Source organism: Osmerus mordax, chromosome 2 (genome assembly GCF_038355195.1).
Source record: "Osmerus mordax isolate fOsmMor3 chromosome 2, fOsmMor3.pri, whole genome shotgun sequence".
Classification (NCBI taxonomy): domain Eukaryota; kingdom Metazoa; phylum Chordata; class Actinopteri; order Osmeriformes; family Osmeridae; genus Osmerus; species Osmerus mordax.
The window spans coordinates 21,097,894-21,118,853 of NC_090051.1; the positions used below are offsets into that span (position 1 = coordinate 21,097,894).

Here is a 20,960-nt window from a genome sequence, read left to right on the forward strand (position 1 = left end):
GCTTCGGTGTAGTCATCTCCCCAGTTCCACACCTATTCATACAACCTCCCCCAAAACAAGCCACAAGCTTTACAGACTCTTTTCATGCTGACAGCATCGCTTCCGTCGAGTCGCTTTTACATGAAAACAGTCAATATTCCCTATATTTTTTTGTGCAACGCTTTCCATTATTCATCAAAAGGGTTTTTAGGCATATCTCTCCTACTGTCAGACTGTAATGAGCACCCCAAAAAAAAGAAAAACCTTTTCCCAGACTTTCTGTAATGCAGATCCCTCTCATCTCTGGAAACTTAACCCTCATGAGTCATTGAAAAAACAATTTACAGGAAATTAAGTTGCTAGCGGTGAGCTGAAGGCTGGGGTAAAGGTGTGAGGCTGTTCTGAAAGAAGGTGACCATACTTGCCCTTGGTGCTGTTAACCCTCGTGCTGCCTTCGGGTCACATGACCCAAAGGTTCATAACGAACCATCGTTGTGTTTACCCAATTTTACCCAATACAAAAACAAATAAAAATAATTTTCTTTTAACCATTCCAATGTGGGGGGTCTGAGACAGCCCGACAGTTAAAAGAAAATGCTTCACTTTGTTTTTGTATGAGGTAAATTTGTCGCAATACGACGGTGGGTCACAATGACTGATGGGTCAGAATGCCCCAAAGAGAACACAAGGGTTAAGATGTATTTCCTGTCTGTATTTCAGGAGACACCAGTCTAACCAAGATAGAAATTGTTTCAAGTTTTTCTTGTCAGGTGCACAGACCAACACAAGATCAGACTGGGCTATGAAATTCTTGGGACAAGACAACGCAAGCAACCTGGCATAACATACATTTACATTTACTCATTTAGCAGACGCTCTTATCCAGAGCGACTTACAGTAAGTACAGGGACATTCCCCCGAGGCAAGTAGGGTGAAGTGCCTTGCCCAAGGACACAACGTCAGTTGGCATGACCGGGAATCGAACTGGCAACCTTCGGATTACTAGCCCGATTCCCTCACCGCTCAGCCATCTGACTCCCATACATAACATATAAGTACTAAGAATATAGATTACATAAGCTAAAATAAAGCTCAAAAAATTAATAAAATAATAATAAACATCCTAATATACAAAATAATATGCAACATACAATATACTAGCCCTCTAATACACATAATGACCTATACTAACCTTATAGACCTGTACTAACCTAAGACAAGACCTAAACAGTATGCTAATTGTTGTGCCTCATCACGAGAATACTTTTTGGAGACAGTTGCATCCTCCCAGGGTAGTCAGTAATTGTGACATTTTATTTCAGAGGTACAAAAGCAAGTCATCTACCCCAGGAAGCTGTCGAAAATGGCATTCAAAGCTCAGACTAAAAATGTAGTGTTTATCGTCCTGTGAGATCCAGAAGCTATGATTCAATGAAAACAGGTCAGGGCCTTTCTAAATTATACACGGACTGATGTGATTTTCAAAACAGCAGGTAAACAGTGAACTGTTGCTCAACCACTTTCATTTTTAGCGCTCACATCGTGACCTTTGTGGCACAGTCACTGTTTCAAAAATAACCATGCCTGGTATTTTTAGTGGAGCGCTCCTATGCATAATCACAATGGCCTCATTTTGCCAGATTTAGATAGTTATCTCCCCTGTGAGATTGTGTCATTGTCAAGTCAATTTGCCTGATTATTCTGTCATGGGGCTAGACAGATGGATGGATGGGGCTAGACAGATGGATGGATGGATGGGACTAGACATCCTAGAAATGGCTGCAGATAAAACCTTGTTGCCTGTGATAAAAATGAAATATATGATTGAGGCTTGCTGTCTACTAGAGTATGTCGTTTTTTGGATGCATGGTATACTTTTAATCCTGTTATTACAGGCACGGGAAAAACTTAGTCGTTTGTAATATACGTCGATATGACTAACCTAGTCCGAAAATGCTATTTAAAACAGTATGCTAGTGGTAATTGTCTGACGACAGGGAAGTTTGTAGCCTACAACTTGATTATTATTGATTACATAGGAGCAGCATTGTTCACGAAACATCTCGAGTTTAGCCGGAGAAGTCCGAATCGCATTGCATGCTGGGAAAAAGGAATACATCGCCATCTTGCTTTTGCACCGCAAGTTGTCAGAGCAGAATAATAACCACGTTTGAATGATTATTTTTCAGGCTTACGAGTGTTTTAGCTCATCGATTTGAAGGTACTCTGCAGGTTTTAAGTTTAAGCAGCGTATAGACGCAGCACGATCCGATTTAAACTTCGCAGTCGTCTTCAGTAGAGCTCAGCTAGCTGCTGAACGTTAGTATTGAGGAGGTGGCCATGGGTCGCTCTAGGAGTCGCAGTTCGTCCCGCTCCAAACACTCCAAAAGCAACAAGCACAGCAAAAAACGAAGCCGGTCTCGGTCAAGGTCCAGAGACAAGGAGCGAGCCAAGAAGCGGTCCAAGTCCCGTGAATCGAAAAGGAACAGACGTAGAGAATCGCGCTCTCGTTCCCGGTCAACCACAGCCTCGTCCCGCAGGGAGAGAGAGAAGGCTGTTTCACCGCCAGAGAGAATTGATATTTTCGGCAGAACACTGAGCAAGAGAAGCGCTTTGGACGAGAAACAGAAAAAAGAGGAGGAGGAGAAGAGGGCAGAGATGGAAAGGCAGAGGAAGATGTGAGTTTCCTGATCACAAGTGCACAGCTACAGTAGCTAACCAAGCTAGTTAGCATTGCTAGGACAATGTCCCCTTTCGGCGTTGACCAAAGCAGCTAGCACCTAGCTAGGCACCTAGCCAGCCAGGCATTATGCCTGCTACGGGCCCCAGGCAGAAGGACGCTGCACACACTACACAGTCAACCCCCTTGCAGTAGGACTGGCGCAGTCTGCCTGCCAGAAAGGTTAACTATGCGCGTTAGAATGATTTTTGACTGGTTTTCTAGCTAGTAGAGCAAGCCTTATGCCATGCTCGCTTGCTAGTTTAGCCACATCGCTGCACTAGCTTTGTAGCTAACTTAAGCTAACAGCAAGTGTGTGACTAGCTTGGCCAGCTGACGTCAGCAGGTTCAGCACAGGTCTACCTTAACCCGCCTACTGTTCTACTCAGCGAGCCAAGATCTGAGTTTATTACGCAAGATTGAATTTATATTGAAAAGTCTTGGTCAATCATCAACTAAAGTATAGGTTTTTATTCCTATACTTTCCCTTGGCGAAATATGCTTTTAATACATCATATTAAGATACTAGACAACCGCTGTTCAGGTGTTCAATTATAAGAGACCATTTGTAAAGTGACAGTGTTGACAGATGGTCAGACCACAGTAGAACTTCCATTCTTGTCGTGCGCGGTGTCACCACACGCCTCAACCGCCCTGGTGAACTTCACCCACAACAGTCACGTCCCCTCCATTGTTTACAAGCAGAAAGTGTGAGGCTGACACAGGGGACCTGTTATTGTGTAGCTCCACGTCCAGGGGCTAAGGACCAGACACCTGATCTCCACTGCGGTGTGCCACACCTGGGCATGACACACTGCAGCAGCTGCCTGTGTGTCAGCCTGTCGCCACAGGGCCTCTGAACCGGCCATAGATGCGAGAAATGAAAAGACACAAGTTTGAGATAATGAGATAATGGTCTGAGAGGCCTCAGGTTTCCACTGCGGGCCCCCGAAGGATGTCAAATCAGGGCGGACATGTAGCGTTCCAGCCCATCTCCTCCTCTCCCACACACGCGCACACACACACACACACACAGTGTAATCACATCCTGTTTAGGGTAAAGCAGATATTCTGTAGTTTTAAAGCAGTTGAATAGTAAACAGGATGTCCTCTCTGCCCCCCCCATCTCTTACACACACACACACACACCTGCCTTTCTTTACCTTCCAGTCCTCTGACAGTCTGCACTCTGGACAAGCTCACTTCCTCTGAAGTTGGGTTTGGAGGGTCAAGGGGGGTCATTTCAGGGCGTCACCAAAAAACCACTCCTGGCAACTGTTCTTGTCCAGACCCCTGCACTGGAAACACTTATCCTTCCCCCTTACAAACCACCAAAACTAATTTAGGAAGGTTGCTGGAAGGGATATTACCAAGTCACGTTATATCCTTTTTTCATATTACCATGTGTCATTCTGTTGTTTTGACTTGTATCCTATTGCTCCACTCTCCTGCCTCCTCTAACTCCCTGGTCTCCCCCCTGGTCTCCCCCCTGGTCTCCCCCCCTGGTCTCCCCCCTGGTCTCCCTCCCTCCCTCTCCCCCCCTGGTCTCCCCCCTGGTCTCCCTCCCTCCCTCTCCCCCACAGCCGGCAGCTGGAGATCGAGGAGAAGCTGATCGAGGAGGAGACGGCGCGGCGCGTGGAGGAGCTGGTGGCCAAGCGCGTGGAGGAGGAGCTGGAGAAACGCAAGGACGAGATCGAGCGCGAGGTGCTGCGCCGCGTGGAGGAGGCCAAGCGCATCATGGAGCGTCAGCTGCTGGAGGAGCTGGAGCGGCAGCGGCAAGCCGAGCTCTCCGCCCAGAAGGCCCGAGAGGTAACGCTCGGTCGTTTGGAACGCAGGGAAACCCCCTCCCTCCCTTCCCCAACCCTCCCTCCCTCCCTGCCCTCCCCCGCCGGCCCCCCGCTCAGGGTGGCATGTGGGGTGGCCCCCCTCCCCGTCTAGAAAGACGCCGAAACCAGGACGTGGCACAAGGCTCACCGCAAGGGGGGAGAGGGTGGCTTGGTTTTTGGAGAGGTTCGGAAACCGCGAGGTTCGAGTTTGAGCCCCGTAGGCAGTTACTGTGCCGTGTAGGTGATACTTTGCTCCAACAAGTCAGACGTCATTGATTTGTGGCCTCTTTGAGGGCTATGCCAGGTCTGGCAGGGGTCTGGAGGGGGTGGGGGACACGCACGGTGAGGCTTTTGCCATGGCCGAGTTGAAAGACTTACTGACCTCATGCTGTTCATCATTTCTACGTCTTTCCCCGTACATTCTGTGCGTATCAGAATGATCTCATATATTTTCTTCTTTCTCACAAATACTTAGTCTCTATAAATGAGTTTGTAAGTTGACACCCTACATTATCAGTTTAGGTTACCTCTAGAAGCCCCAGATTACTTTGACCCAGTAGTCCTGAATAAGTCCCAATTTAGCCCCAACTGAGTTTTCTTTTGTTTCAGACAAGACCTAGTCCCCCCTCCCCTCCCCCCAGCCCTTCTCCTGAGAGTGGAGTCTGGTCTTCAGCCCCCCCCCCCCCCCTCCAGGCTTCGTTAAAGAAGGGAAAGACGACCCAGTCATTGTTTATGCTACAGCACTAATATTCTGTGAATGAGAGGAGCAGCCAATGCCCAGCGACCCTGACTCCCTCTGGGCCGCCCGGTGGCTCGGTACTAATCGGGTGAGAAATGTGCCCTCGCCGCGCCTCAGCCCCGATAGAGCCCAGACACAGCCCTAACAGGGCCCCCACACAGCCCTGACACAGCCCCCACACAGCCCTGACAGGGCCCCCACACAGCCCAGACAGGGCCCCCACACAGCCCAGACACAGCCCTCACACAGCCCTGACAGGGCCCCCACACAGCCCAGACACAGCCCCCACACAGCCCTAACAGGGCCCCCACACAGCCCAGACACAGCCCAGACACAGCCCAGACACGGCCCAGACACGGCCCAGACACGGCCCAGACACGGCCCAGACACAGCCCCCACACAGCCCAGACACAGCCCCCACACAGCCCCCACACAGCCCTGACAGGGCCCCCACACAGCCCCCATGCAGACCCTGCAGGAGGATAACCCTGAGGAGACAGTGGACTCTAGATAGGACACTAGTTAGGACACTAGTTAGGACACTAGTTAGGATAGTAAGATTTCCTGAAGAGTTTTCCCCCCTAATGACAGCTACATGCCCAGTTTGAGTGGTGTTGATCAGGTCCGCTTGTGTTACCACCCCCCACCTTTCTTCCCTGCTAATAATCCTTGTTTTGAGAAACTCCCATTAGATGGCATCCGCTCTGGGATACATAACAATGATGGACCTTCATTTCCTGTTTCCTGTATGAAAAGGTCAACAATCTGTGGTCTAACCCTTGTCTCTTAACCCTGATTGTCTTATATATACATATATAATATTAATTTTTTATTTATTTATTTTTTCATCTTTTTTTTTTTTTTCTCAACTAACACTTTTTTTTTTAGGAACAAGTGTAATCATATCATGTCCTCACAACCTGCTTCTCCTTAGGGGTGCCGATGCGTTCATTTTTTTTGGTTCTTTTGAAGTTTTGGACACAGGTTTGTTTTAACACCCGACTTCTTAACTTCACATTTGACACTTGAACTGGCCCATGATCACCCGGCTCATGTACTGTCCCCCAACCCCCTCCAGCTCGATGTACTCTGCTGTACTCTACTGTACTCTACTGTACTCTACTGCCACGTGTCCCCTATGTGAACTGAGCCGAGTGGGGCTCTTAAAGTGCCCGAGCCGGGAGTGCAGACTAAAGCTGTACACAAAGATTCAGTTTTAAAGAGGAAGGCCGCGGTCCCCCCCTACCTACCTACCTACCCCAGGAGCGCTTCTGTCTCTACAGGGGAGACACCCTCTGGACGAGACAGTAAATATTCAACCGTTGTAATGCCGAATGCTTTCACCAGTTGTGTAGGTACACAGGCAAGGAAAATGCGTAGGTATGCGTGCATTGGTGAGCCAAAACTATTCTCTCCTTTTTTGTATCCTTTTTTCTCTTTGCTTGTTGATGATGATTTATGATAAGACAAAAAAAAAAAAAAAAAGAGGCAATTGATTTTTAGAATGTATTGTCTGTCTCTTTTATATATGTTCTTCTCTATCTCAATTTGACTGTGATGAGTGGGGTTCCCTTTTAAGTATTTGTAACGGACACGAGGAAGGCCCTGGGTGTGAGTGAGCGTTTCCAGTGGGAGGGTTTTTGTCACCTGTAGAGGGAGAAAATCGGGGATTTCCCCATTTTTTGGTCTATTTTGTGCCCCTGAGTATTTTCGGTTGACTGCAGAGTATGCAAACGTGTGGTCAAAACGCCGAGACCGTGAGCCGTGCCCCAAATCCTCGGTCTTAGCAGAAAGGCGAGTGAGTGTGTGTGTGTGTGTGTGTGTGTTAACTGAGGGTTAGCCTGTGTGTGTGTGTGTAAGTGCAGGGGCGCTTGGTGACCGTAGCCTGTGCGTGCGCTAACATACCATCGTGTCGCCCGTCTAGGAGGAAGAGAAATCCAAACGGGAGGAGCTGGAGAAAATCCTGGAGGAGAATAACCGCAAGATAGCAGACGCTCAGGCCAAGCTGGTAGGTCAAACACACACACACACACCCTCTCCCTCTCTATACACCCTGCACACACACACACACACCCTCTCCCTCTCTATACACCCTGCACACACACACACACACACACCCTCTCCCTCTCTATACACCCTGCACACACACACACCCTCTCCCTCTCTATACACCCTGCACACACACACACACACCCTCTCCCTCTCTATACACCCTGCACACACACACACACACCCTCTCCCTCTCTATACACCCTGCACACACACACACACACACACCCTCTCCCTCTCTATACACCCTGCACACACACACACACACACCCTCTCTATACACCCTGCACACGCACACACACACACACACACTCTCTATTTACACCCACATCACTGTTGCCACACAAAGCAAATATTCATCTTCTGTTATTGTTTCTGTTCACCGTCGGCCAATACGGTTCAAACGCAAAAAAGCAACTGGTCAGAATAGTGGTCAGGATCTGGCTTGTGACGTTCTCTGGGTATCAAACTCACCTCCCCGCCTACAAACACCAACATCACATCATGGCTACGCTGCCCTCCTGGCAAGGAACTGCCTCCATTGAAAGAGCGGGCAGCGATGGTTATCATCAGCCGATAACGGGGGTGTTTTCCTTTTTCCTCCACTGTTTACACTCCTGTCTGCCTCAGGACTGACTGTGTTTACTTCAGTGTTTATTTCAGTTGGATGTGCCAGGATGGCAGTAAACAAGGCCAGAGACCAAAAGAAACAGTCAAGCTAATAAGGTCTTTGGTCATGAGAACCCAGACAGGGGGAAAACAATCAGCTAGTTTCCTATCACCCACCTGCCTGGGCACATGAAGCCTAATAAACGTTTCAGTTTTCATAACTTGAGTCAGTATAATTTAGGGTTATGGTGAAGAGGAAGGTCAGTTCAGACAGAGAAGCAGTGATGATTTTAGCCAACAGATTCTACCACAAACCCGTACATCGGTCCACACCATCCAGTCACTCCTCGCCTGTCTGGTTAACAACTTGATTGTGGTTTTAGCCTTCTATCCTGATCTGATTTTGTATTTGTCTGTGTGTGTGTGTGTGTGTGTGGTGTGTGTGTGCGTGTGTGTGTGTGGTGGGGGTGTGCGTTTGTGTGTGGTGGGGGTGTGTGTGTGGTGTGGGTGTGCGTTTGTGTGTGGTGGGGGTGTGTGTGCGCGTGTGTGTCCAGGCGGAGGAGCAGTTGCGCATCGTGGAGGAGCAGAGGAAGATCCACGAGGAGCGCATGAAGCTGGAGCAGGACCGGCAGCGCCAGCAGAAGGAGGAGCAGAAGATGATCCTGGGAAAGGGCAAGTCCCGACCCAAGCTCTCCTTCTCCCTCAAGGCCACCGAATGAGACTCCTCCTGTCGCCTTGGCCCCCTCCCACCCCCCCAGCTCTCCTCCTCTCCGGAACGCTAGCTTCACGTTGAAAGTATGGAAGGGCCAAGGAAAAAAAACTAAACAAAAAGGGTCGCCCGGATGAAAAGGCACCGTGCATTGCTCTGTCTTTCTCTATCTTTCTCTCTCTCTATCTCTGTGTCCCACCGAGCCCCTTTACTTCCCAGCGGACCCTGCCCAGACCAAGCCTCAGAGAGGAGGAGAGACTCCTGGCTCACCTGTCATCCTCAACACACCTGACTGGCTCCACCCTGCACCTCCACTTCCTCCCTCTCAAAGACTATTGTTTGTGCTTTTTTGGGGGGGGGTGGGTTTTATTTTCATTTTTAAGGACATTTTTGAATTGTCGTGTAGAATGCTGTCTCACCCCCCCCCCCCCCCCCCCGAGTCTGTAGGTCTTTGGTCCCGTGAGCGAGTGTCCATCATCTTTCTTTAGCAGATCGTTTTTAAACAGCAGGCTAGGTTACAGCCCCCCCCCCCCCCCCCCCCCGTTATGTGAATGAAACAGTGGCTTACCCATGAGCCTTTGGGAGTGGGCCAGGCGTTCACTGTGTCGTGTGTGTGTGTGTGTGTGTGTGTGTGTGTGTGTGTGTGTGTGTGTGAGCGAGAGAGAGAGAGACGGGAGGGGTTACAGTTAGCACAGTCGTCTCCGTTCCAGCTGACAGGTTTGTGTCTTCAAGCGCCCTCCTTTTCCAACCTGTCCTGATCCCCTAAACATTTAGACAACGTCAGCCTGTCGTTAGTCAGACCACCTCTGCATGCCAGCATGGAGCTGTCCCAGCCAGACACACGGGCCTGAGACCAGACCCACTCCCAAACCGGCCCGTGCCGCTGATAGAACCATCTAGCAGGACCGGTGTCTCTTCGATCGTCAGGACTGTTCAGAGGGGTGGGGGGGGTGGGGGGGGGACATTTCCTGTATGATGTAATAATAGACTCGCTGTGATGTTCTGTGAGATAACGTGACATGAATCCACACTTTACTACGACAACAGAAAAAGAAAGATAATTATCCACGAGGAGCTAATCCTTCACACACCCTTCTGCCCCCTTTATTAGTTCCCCCTCTTGAAAGGTCCCTCGCAAATAACTATTGTTCGTTAAAGGATGTCCGAGTTCAGGTAAGATTGACTAGCTTTGCGTTGAGGTCAGCAGTCTATGGATGTATTTGTGCGTGTGTTGGAATGTGTGTTTGTGTGGGGGGGGATGGGGGGGGGGGGGGGGTGCGCGCATGTTTTGAAGACTGTCTGACCTCAGGTGGGTTTAAAGGGTTTTCAACTAAGTGAGATTTGTCTTGTGGTTATTTGCCCCAGTTGTTGATGGGGACTGAAAAATTCACCAATAAATCCCTTGAATGCTACTAATTTGTTTTTGTCTTGAAATTAAATTTTTAGACATTGAATTGAAAAGAAATTATAATTATTTAATGAGTTGGTCAGTTTAGTGACGAATTTTAAATAATCCAATAATGCAACCACAGACTTGCGCGTTCGACCAAATGGATGTGAATTGAGGTTCTATGATTAAATTACCGGATAATTCATTCCCCCCCAGGTACCACCCTTCACAACTTACGCAAGACGTATTTGAACCATTTTACCAGCAAACCTGTCCGGACATACCTAAATGAAAGTTTTGGCAACATCTCGAGTAAGTCATCACCTTATTGCACAATGTAACAAGCAGAAACTATTATCTACCCGCACGGTCGACTGACCCAATTTATCAATGTCAAGAACACAAAGCCCTATATAAGTACATTGAGTTCTTTAGATAACTGTGCCGATAAATTGGATCCCTCGTAAAGGTGTTTCTCACAGCTGAGTGAGGTTGAACCGCGATGACAGCGGAACCTGACAGCAATGATTGACGCACGTGCTTAACATATGACTGATGGGACTTTTTCATGTTACCTCCGGAATTTTACGTGGGCTAGATTCCGTGGAAGCGTAAAACGTTTTTTCTTAATCTGGACAATTAACATCCTGTGCCTTGTTAAATAGCTAAACATACAAGAATCCAGTAGTTAGAGTGCATAATGACATTCTCATTGAAACGAAATTGGTTCCCGTAAATAACAATACTGGCCTGCGTGTGCAACACGGGTGCAGATTGATAGTGGTAAGGCCTTGGGACACCTATGGACGCGAACTCAACACAAACGCACGACTGAATAAACAGAGAAACGAGCCATGCAAACTCAGGCCTACTGCTTTCAAGTGAGACAAGTCACAATTCAGTGCTGTTGGAGGATGTTATTTGGTTTAAAGAGGTGTCAAGATAAAAAGTATATTATTGAAACAAAACTGAAAATCAATAGGCTCTAAACTATGTTAAAACTGATGCTTTTCCGTCTAACCTTCCAATATAAATATAAATGAATATGTATTTGACTTAATGGAGAATGAGAATACCACAAAGGCTACCTATAAAAGACACATAAGAGACAATAATGAAGTCGATTTTCAAGTAGGCCTAGACAATATTTATGTGTTAATTATTTAGATTGTAATATTCTTCAACTGTATACCAATTACTTAATCAAATTTTCGCACAATAATAATAATAGTACGGAAAATTACAATTATATTAGATAAAAGGTTATAGATCGTTATCATTGTAGCCCAGTGGCGTTATTATTCCAAATACCGATTTGGGCTATTCATGTCTTTGAGAGTATCTGTTATGGTTGTGAATAGGCTATTATAATAATTATTATTAATTATTATTACAAATATTGCAGTTGGGTTATGGTTTTCCTTGCTATATATTTGTGGCTGTGTAGGTTACACGGTGTGATTAAGTTGGTTCCTCAACAGTTTGTTACGCAAATAGTGTTAAATTGTCTTCTCTGCAAACGTGTACAAAACACATTTCCTGGATGTGAACTTTCCAGGCATTCGCCGTCCTATGCCGAAAAGTTTGTGTGTTTTCCAATAGTTTGCTACTTGACTTTTCTGACTGATATCCAGGAAAAGCGCGCAAGTCAATATGCTGATCGTTTACGGCTTATTTTAGCAAGGTAAGAGATATTTTTAAGACTACGGAACTCGTCGCTTCCTTCTCTCTCCCGACTAAGGAAGAATGGCCTCTTATCCGGCCCTATGACACTTACCCATTGTGCGTTAGTGGAGGATAACAAGTTTTAGATTGTGGTCCCGCACTTTCCACCATTCATTTTTGGTAATCTTGCGATAACCCAGCAATTAATGATTCCTCTTTGATTCAGGCAGTGTAGGTGGAATGTGTAGTCGAGTGTAATCTGTGTAGTCAAGCAAAGTCATATTTAAATGTGACTTGTGTTACAGTGTTAGTCTTCTTTAAGTGTGTAGGCTATCTTTCATTTCAATGAGCGAATATTCAACTCCAATAAACATAAAAGGCTGCGGGACTGTTGCCTGAACCTGCATGTTTGCTTGTAGGCGTTGGGGATCGGAACCCGCAATCACGGACTCCAAATTATCTCTCTCGTGCGACCACCTCTTTGATTATCAGTCAAACAAACATTCCAATACTCAATTGCACTCTAAAATACGCACTGATTAAATTAAACCATTGAAGAGTGAGAAAACTTCTCACTTCTCTTCTCACACCTGCAGTTTAGTTTGCAGACGTGTGTGGATTGGAATTGCTCATCAAAGAAGCGTCTGGACCCAATTAATTATTGAAAGAAATGGCAAATTAACGTTGCATCAAAAGTTGAAATACGATCTAGACTGTATCGGCATACATTAGTCAAATATCTAAACGAAAAATGTCTAAGATCGTTAGTTGTTACTTTGTTTTCATTAACGGGTAGCCTACATTCGTAAAATAATAACGTCATTGTTAATAGGCTATGCATAATACTATCCTATAATTACAATAATAACCATAATCAAAAAAATAAAGATAAATCCAACATACACGTATTATTTTGATTTAGGCCTAGACTGATTTGATCTGATATTTAGGCTATTCACTTTTGGGTTTTATTCTAAATTCTTTATAAACTACTTTGATTCAACATCACCGTGGTGTAATGATCGATCACAAACAATACAATTTATATAGCTTAAGTATAGGATAAACACAAATCTGTTTTTCTGTTTATAAAACAAACATTTTGTAGAACGAAAACTTTGGTGCTTTTCTCCGCTAGTGTGCGCTGTTGCCTTTTGGTAAAACATTTCGAGCGAGCCATCTCTGTGAGTCCATGAGGATCTTCATAAACATCTCAATCATCTGCAGACTTCTCTCATTGTTTTGATTCTGTTGTCTGTTGATAATATCAGCATGCAAAAGAATAAAGTTTTGCATACTATTTAAGTTATTCAAATTGACCAAATCTATGATAATCTATAGGTCCAATGTAGGCTAAACATGTTATGAAGAGCCGTGTTTTCAGATTTGGTTTAGCCTAATAGGTTATGGATTTCGTTTTCGTGATGTATTAGACTTGTCCTTCTGATGGAAAACGTTTGGCCAAGAAAAGTAACGGACTACAACGCTTTGTAGCCTTTGCCTAGTTATAGATCTACATAAAAGTTGTCTGTTAATTGTCCCTTAGCCTAACAAATTATTATTATTATTATTAACATCAATAGGCTAGCCTATATGATTGATGCGCTACAATGTGATTAAACTATCTTATATTTCCCCAATTTCATTTAATTTGTTAAGAGGTTAATACGGTTATTTGCAGTTGAACCAGCTATCGGACTGATTCGTTTGATTGACTGGAGTATTCTTATTGACTCTCGCCGTCCTGCCCAATGAGGAGCAACGTGGGCGGGGCCATGGTAAAACAAGCTCTGCCAAATATTCCGTCTCGCAGTCACTTGCAGTTACTTGCAATCCAGGACTCGGCGCAGCATTCAAGCATCCCTATGTTTTCGCCTAGCATTTCATTCGGATTTGCAGGATTCAACTACAGCAACCCATTTGCTACGGAAAGGGACCTATAGTATGAGAACTTTCATTCGAGTTGATTTAGTTCCTTTCATTTTCATATTTGATCATTTTAATTTTTTTCATCCAAAATCATTGTTTTTTCCCCATTTTCCTACTACCATCCACAGTTAATTTTCTGCCAGTTTGCTCATCAGCTAAAAGGGAATACCTCGAGCCGTTCTCTCTCTCTTTGCCTGGTGCCATACGAGAGGAGCTCGCGCACTTTGGATTGGTACCTGCATTGCTGGTTTACTGAGAACCGAACAAACGGGGGATTTATACATTGCGTCCGCGCTTGTGGAAGTGGACACCGGCGGCGACACAGGTCGCCCTTTTGAGAGGAATGTACCCTCAAGTCGACAAGCTGAGGGAAAATATCAACGCTCTATCCGCTGAATGAAAAACTGTTGTGCGCCTCTGGTTTTGTATTCGAGAGGAGCTCGTGTAAAGGGACTAAGTCGGGAGCAGGTCTCTTTCTGGAGATGCTCGACATTTAATCGTTTTGTGCTTTGTTTGCCCTATTCCGCTTTTGGATCGGGATATAGAGCTTAATATTTACAGATCCTCCCTTGGACGGCCGTTGTCTCTTCTGGGACAAACATCATTTTGAAACGGATTGTGACACTTCGGAGCCAGCAATAATGGGAGACTCGATGTGGAGATATTATTTTGGAGTTTTGTTTATTGCGTGCAAGGTGAACTTGTCCCGGGCGCTCATTCTAGAGTCCATCTACTGGAACACAACAAATACCAAGTAAGTGACATACGTTTGTCTTCATTCAGAATACATACAATATTTGATATCGTCCAGTAGCCTATATATGGTGTTTTTGACGCTCTCGCAGTTAATGTCTGTCACATCAGATCAGTGATCTAGCGATGTAAATGTAGGCTGTAGAATTGTCCTCGTCATCTCGCACGGAGAGATTTTAAGCGACGCGCTGTTCGTTTGGCGCCTGCCGTGTCAGTAGTAGTCTAAAGTGCTCACTAACCTCTGCATTTAATCAATAACCTATCATGATTTCTTGTCGCTGTGTTAATAACGACGCACTTGGGTTTAGGTCTGTGGTAACCTGGTGGAGAGCTTTTTTCTGTATGTGTAGGTTGTTTTCATAGAGGTTACAATGTGTCGAACTGACTTCAGAAATTCATTTTACGCTCCGATTTTGCGGACTGCAGTAATGCACGTTTGGTTCACATAATTTCGAAATTTACATTATTGGCGAATTCATTTGTAAAAGAACAATGCATGTCTTTGCATATTGACAGTTGTGTCCGCACACTCGTCATTTGAATATAAATTGATTTAAATTGGCAGGGGGCTTTCACAAAATTCATGACCTTTTCCTATAGGTATTTGCTTTGCAAAATATGTTAAAGAAGGCCTAATCATTTTCAAATTTTTACGAAACAAGCTCGGCTGTTGAGATTTTGCGAGTTGTAGGCTAAGCCTTCGCCATAGGCTATTTAGTTTCATTCCAATTCGGTTTCTACTTCAAATTTGGTCTCTACTTTTTATATATATCCTCATGTACATGTCCAAATCTGATAGATACTATCATTTTTCCCCACAAATTTACTGATACAATTTTTAAATGTGGTCTGAATTAGGAGTCTGGGCCTAGACACTATTGATATGAAAACTTATTGGGTTGGTATGCACCCTCTTTCAACTTGTGGTCTCATTTGCAACCGTCTCTAACTCAAGTCAGACCCATGAAAATTGACTGTAGCCACATATAAAATAGCCCCCGGAGTTGAATTATGCATTAAACACCATAACCTCAGACAAGGAGTTTTAAGGGGTCAGACCCTTAAAGGAGGTCGCGTCTTTGTGCCTATTCGTCACAGCGAAACCCCAAACTCGCTTTATAATTCTATTGTGTCTTAAATTCAACAACCTGTCCTTAAGCAAGCGGATGCAAGTAGCCTATTAAAAAAATATATTCTTTCTAGCTATATGAAAGTAGCCTAGTGTTGGGAACATGAATATAACAGGTGTCCATTGTTGCATTTTGTAATAATCATCACCATGAATAATGTGGGCTCGCTCCTAGTTTTCATCGTCTTTACGTGTTTAACCCCGTGCGTAAGAGTGATGGTAGGTGCTGTAGGCCTACAAAGTTAGACGGTTTATCGCCGCGATTGTCACGAGGATGTATAGAGTCGACTATATCCTAGATTTGGTTCTTCTGAGCACTCGCTGTGCAGCACACACAGGCTATCTCTCCCTCTCTGGCCTGTGCTGTGCTGCTCGCTGAACGGTGGCTGCCAGCAACGACCGTCTGTCGACGGATCGACGCGGGGGTAGACCGCCACCCTTGATGATGAGCTAACGTCGGTAATGAATAGGCTACATTACAATCATATAATTACGGGGTTGGTTTTATGGGCTACAGGCCTACCAAATGTAGTGGCAGCATACAAAGATTTGAATTCGTTTCACGCTCTCCGTCTGTGTAGTGTTCTCAACGACGGTCGTCTTCATATGCGGGGCGACTCGTAGTGGTGGCCATTAGATCACCATTTGGCAGATTCTCGAGAGGAAACCAGTTGAAAGGCGACTGTGGCACGGATGCGCGACGATTGATGTGAAAACAACAAGTAGCGAGAATGTTTCTGCGCACAAAGCATTTGGTCACGGATAAGGCGCATTTAAAAAAGTGCTTTCAGACTAACTCAAAACTCCGTCGTGGTGCAGGCTATAAGGCCTACATGAAAAATATATATTTCGATGTGTACTTTAATAGTTTACTCAGAATAATCAAATATAATAAAATGTAAAACATGAATTCATTTACATAACAATTATCATTATTTTTTCAGTTTAACTTTTAAGTGATCTGCAGTTCATTATATTCGAAAATATCACATTGTAACCGTTCGGCTTTCGGAGAAGGTCAATCTGTCTCAATCAAACAAAAGAGAAACATTCTCGTTTTTTAGAAACAATTGAGTGTTTCAAATCCCTGTGTCATTTAACGTTGCATGTCAACTCTTTCTTTTGAAAACAGGCCTTAAAAAAGCTGCGATACTCGAAGCAAGTATAGGCCTTAGTTCTTCACAAAGACAGCGGGCATTCCACGGAATTAGCGTGTGTGCACATTCCCTGCGTTCTGTCTGGATGACGAGTTCAAAGGTGATGGTCAGCGAACGGTATTCTTTGGTCACTGTGTGCGGACGGCTCTCGGTTCTTTACCTTTTCTTAATTGGACAGACACTGTGGCAAAGTTTGACAATAGTGACTTTCTTTCATGTTGTAGGCCTACGCTAGTTCAAATTGGATCGCTTGTTCAAACAAGCCATCAAGTTTATAACATACAATGCTTTTGTTTTCAAGTTTTCTTTTCTAATCTCCCATTTTATAACTTACCAATGGATAATAACGTTGTCAACACGGACAGCTTCTATTTAATTAATGGCCGGCTCCCCCATTTGGGGCCTAATGTTGTTCACAAGGTCTTTTGATAAATCTTGCTCTCTCAAAGACAAACCGTAAACACGTTTATTCTCAAGTTGAGCAATATGCCGGGCAGGGCTCCACCATACAGCCTCCCTCACCCCTGCAGCTTTGGGTAGTTTTCTCTCTACGTTTTTGACCATTGAGAGAGGATGAATGTTGGAATAGGAATGCTTCAGGCCAGGCTAATGCCTTTGTGTGGAGGGCGAGGGAGAGAATAAAGCAGGAGCTATGCTCTCTGTGTGTGTGTGTGTGTGTGTGTGTCCTGATGTATGTAGGAGAGGAGAGAAAAACCCCAACCTTGCCCATCGTCAGACCCTCAGAGTGTGTCGATTTAAACCGTATTGTCGTCATAACTCAACTACTTTACCACAGATGCGTGACCCCCCCCCCCCCTTGCCCTCCCCCAGAGACAGCCCCCCCCCCTCCTCCTCTTCCCCTACTAGTAATCCATTTTGTAGTTGGGCGCAAGAAACAAAAGCAGAGGCCTGCTGTACAAGACCCCGTGTAAAAGGAAAGCTCCCTCTTCTCTACCGCAGTTCATTAAGAGATTACACAGAAGGCTCCAAAGGCCCCCTTTGTGGATCAGGCACTGGTGGGGGGGCAGGGGGGGGGGGGGGCACATCCATGGGTCCCTTTTGTGAATGGGGGTGGGGGGCTGGGGGGTCATAGAGATGCAGATTCACGGTGAATGAGTGAAGAAGGGCTACTGAATGTCGTAATGCTTAAACACCAACCCTCCCTCCAGTATATATCTGTCTGCACATCCATCCCTCCTTTCACTCTTCTTCCAGCCCTCTCTACTGGCAAGGCAGACAACTGTTATGTGGCTACAACAATAAGTTGGGGGAGTTTAAGGGATACACAGTAATGACATTCGATTGGGACATGTGACCTGCGGAATCTCACCAACTTTTGTCTCCGGGCCACGAAAAGACGAAATATGCGACTCAAAAAACATCCCTGGATTTAATGTGTCTGCATTGGCTAACATCATCTGTCTGCGCTGGTTCAGATAGAGTTGCAGAGCCTCAAAAAATGAGAGAGAGAGAGAAAGAGGGATTGAGGGGAATGCTGAGTCCTGGCGTGTTAACACAATATACTGAACCGTAGGGTTCAATAGACGGGTCTCCCATGACAACGGCGCAGAAGAGAAGTTGATGATTAAGATCGTGTCTATGAAAAGTCTGGAGGGAGGGCGAGAAAGGGAAAGCGAGGGAGAGAAAGAAAGAGAGAGAGAGCAGAGAGCCTGGGCCTGGGTCCCCTGGGACAAGGGGGTAATTATGGCTAGACCTCGCAGAATCCCATAGGCAGGGATGAAAGGTGGGGCCGAATGAAGACAGAGAGAGAGAGAGACACGCACAAAGAGAGAGAGAGAGAGAGACAAACGGAGGGATAGAGAGAGAGAGACAAACGGAGGGATAGAGAGAGAGAGACAAACGGAGAAGGAGAGAAACAGAGAGGATCAGAGGTGGTGGGCGGAATCGGGTGTCACTCTCCGACGGATAAAGACCTCTGTCCTCTCGCCCGACCGGGGGCCAAAGCGAGGGCCGCCGCAAGGCATCGTGGGTGGATTAAGCCTGGTCTCTTCTCTGGTCTGCTCTCATTGTCCGACAGCTCTAATGAATCCCCACACAGGTCCCAGGATTGTCAGTCTTCTCTATCCCTCCATCCGTCTGTCCTGCAGCACTCAGTCTGGGTTCCACGCCCTTTGTTCCTCCTGTGTTCTCTGCAGAGCTGCTGGACAGGGGGCCAATGGGGACGGATTACGTCCAGGCTGTCATTGTAGCCATGTTTGTTGCCAGGCAGAGAGACAGACAGACATTATGGAAAGTTGGCAGACAGACAGACAGGCAGAAAGACAGACAGATAGGCAGGCAGGCCACTCTAACAGCCCCACCGGTTTAAATGACCAGATAGAGGGACAGAGGACAGGTTAGTGGGCTCCAGTGTCGGCGTGAGACTGATGGAGCGAGAAAGAGAGGGAACAGGGGTGTGAGACAGACATGCAGAATAAGAAAGATAGACCTTACAGGTTTTTACTGTCAACAGATGTGATGGTCGTAACCTCAGGAAGTGCCCTCCCTCCCTCCCTCCCTCCCTCCCTCCCTCCCTCCCTCCCTCCCTCCCTCCCTCCCTCCCTCCCTCCCTCCCTCCCTCCCTCCCTCCCTCCCTCCCTCCCTCCCTCCCTCCCTCCCTCCCTCCCTCCCTCCCTCCCTCCCTCCCTCCCTCCCCTTCTCTCTCCCACCATCCCCCTTTGCCCAGCGCCTCCTAAAAAAAGACACCAAAGTTGAAAGCAACGGGAGGGGGGGGGTGTTAGAGGAGAAAAACAGATGTCCACTCGTTGATTTACTTTCAAAAACCCCTGTCACCCCCACCTGTGGACACGCGCTCGCTGAGGGCTCGGGCTCATATGCCCCAAGTGTGTGTGAGTGTGTGCGAGTGTGTGTGTGAGTGCACGACGGCGTGAAAAGGGAAAGGCAGCCACGGAGAGAGAGAGAGAGAGAGAGAGAGAGAGAGGGAGAGAGAGAGAGACAGAGGATGAGAGAGAGAGTGAGAGAGAGAGAGAGTGAGAGGATGAGAGAGACAGAGAGAAAGAGAGAAAGAGAGAGAGATGAGGATGAGAGAGAGAGATAGAGCCATAGTGTGATAAGACCTCTTTTTGTTCACCTTTCCCACTTCACACCAAATGGAGTGACAGGTTGGCCTGGAGTGGATGTACCTTTTGCTCGTAGCATCACTGTCGACTTGTCTCCTGGCTGTGTGTGTGTGTGTGTGTGTGTTGGGGAGGTGGGGGGACGAGAGGGAAAGACCTAATGAGCTAGAGCGATGAGAATATGGAGCGTTCTACTGCATGTGTGTGTGAGGTGGCAGGTGGTCAGTCCTCATACAGTTAGGACGACATGCACACACACGCACACACACACACACACACACACACACACACACACACACACACACAGCCCATGATTCATCACCACCTGTCGTTGTAATGATAACGTATTAAAATAATGTTCCAAACACGTAATAATCAACCATAGTCCTGTAGGCCAGGAACACACACACAGTCTTAGACCCTTTCTCTTGTCACATTTGTTCCCCCTTCACACACACACACACACACACACACACACACACATCGACATAGTCCTGGTAATATTTATGACTCAGGGACCCCCTCTGCAGAGGAGAGGTGCCAGGCCCTGGAGGGGGAGGGTGAGAGGCCAAGTGTGTCTGACAGCATGTGGTGAGGGTTAAACCCATTTACAAACACCACACAGCAACAGGGTTTTCATTTGTTTTTCTGTTCCAACTCCTCTTTTCTCACTTCTTCCCCCCCCTCCTATCAAGCTACCCCCCCCAACCCATCTCCGTGTGTGCATGTGTGTGTGTGCACGTATACGTGCATGTGTGTGCGTGCGTGCGTGTGCACAGAGAGGGGAGCAGTGTAATGGCTCTGTCTGGGTGACCTTGCCTACCTGGTGTTTGGTTCTAATTGCCACCAGTGTGTGTGTGTGTGTGTGTGTATGTGTGAGTGTGTGTGTGTGTGTGAGAGTGTGGGTGTGAGAGTGTGTGTGTGGGTGTGAGTGTGAGAGTGTGTGTGTGGGGTGTGAGTGTGTGTGTGTGTGTATGTGTGAGTGTGTGTGTGAGAGTGTGTGTGTGGGTGTGAGTGTGTGTGTGTGTGTGTGAGAGTGTGTGGGTGTGAGTGTGTGTGTGTGAGTGTGTGTGTGTGTGTGTGTGAGAGTGGGTGTGAGTGTGTGTGTGTGAGTGAGGGGCGGCGGGGGGGGCACAGGTGTCTGTCCCCCAAAGCTCCACAGAACGCCCTGGGGAGGAGGGCTGATGGACGGCTTCATTTCCACTGTTTATGTCTGCTCGGTCTCAGCAC

General features: G+C 46.6%; 1 protein-coding gene across 1 annotated transcript; it reads left to right on the forward strand.

Annotated features, from left to right (window-relative positions):
* Window positions 1-2,091: 2,091 nt before the first annotated feature.
* On the forward strand, window positions 2,092-10,042 carry arglu1a (arginine and glutamate rich 1a). Its single transcript, XM_067257650.1, has 4 exons — window positions 2,092-2,657; window positions 4,282-4,507; window positions 7,188-7,271; window positions 8,476-10,042. Exons 1-4 carry the CDS (start codon window positions 2,320-2,322, stop codon window positions 8,638-8,640), a joined length of 813 nt encoding a protein of 270 aa, XP_067113751.1. The 5' UTR covers window positions 2,092-2,319; the 3' UTR covers window positions 8,641-10,042.
* The last annotated feature ends 10,918 nt before the right edge of the window (window positions 10,043-20,960 follow it).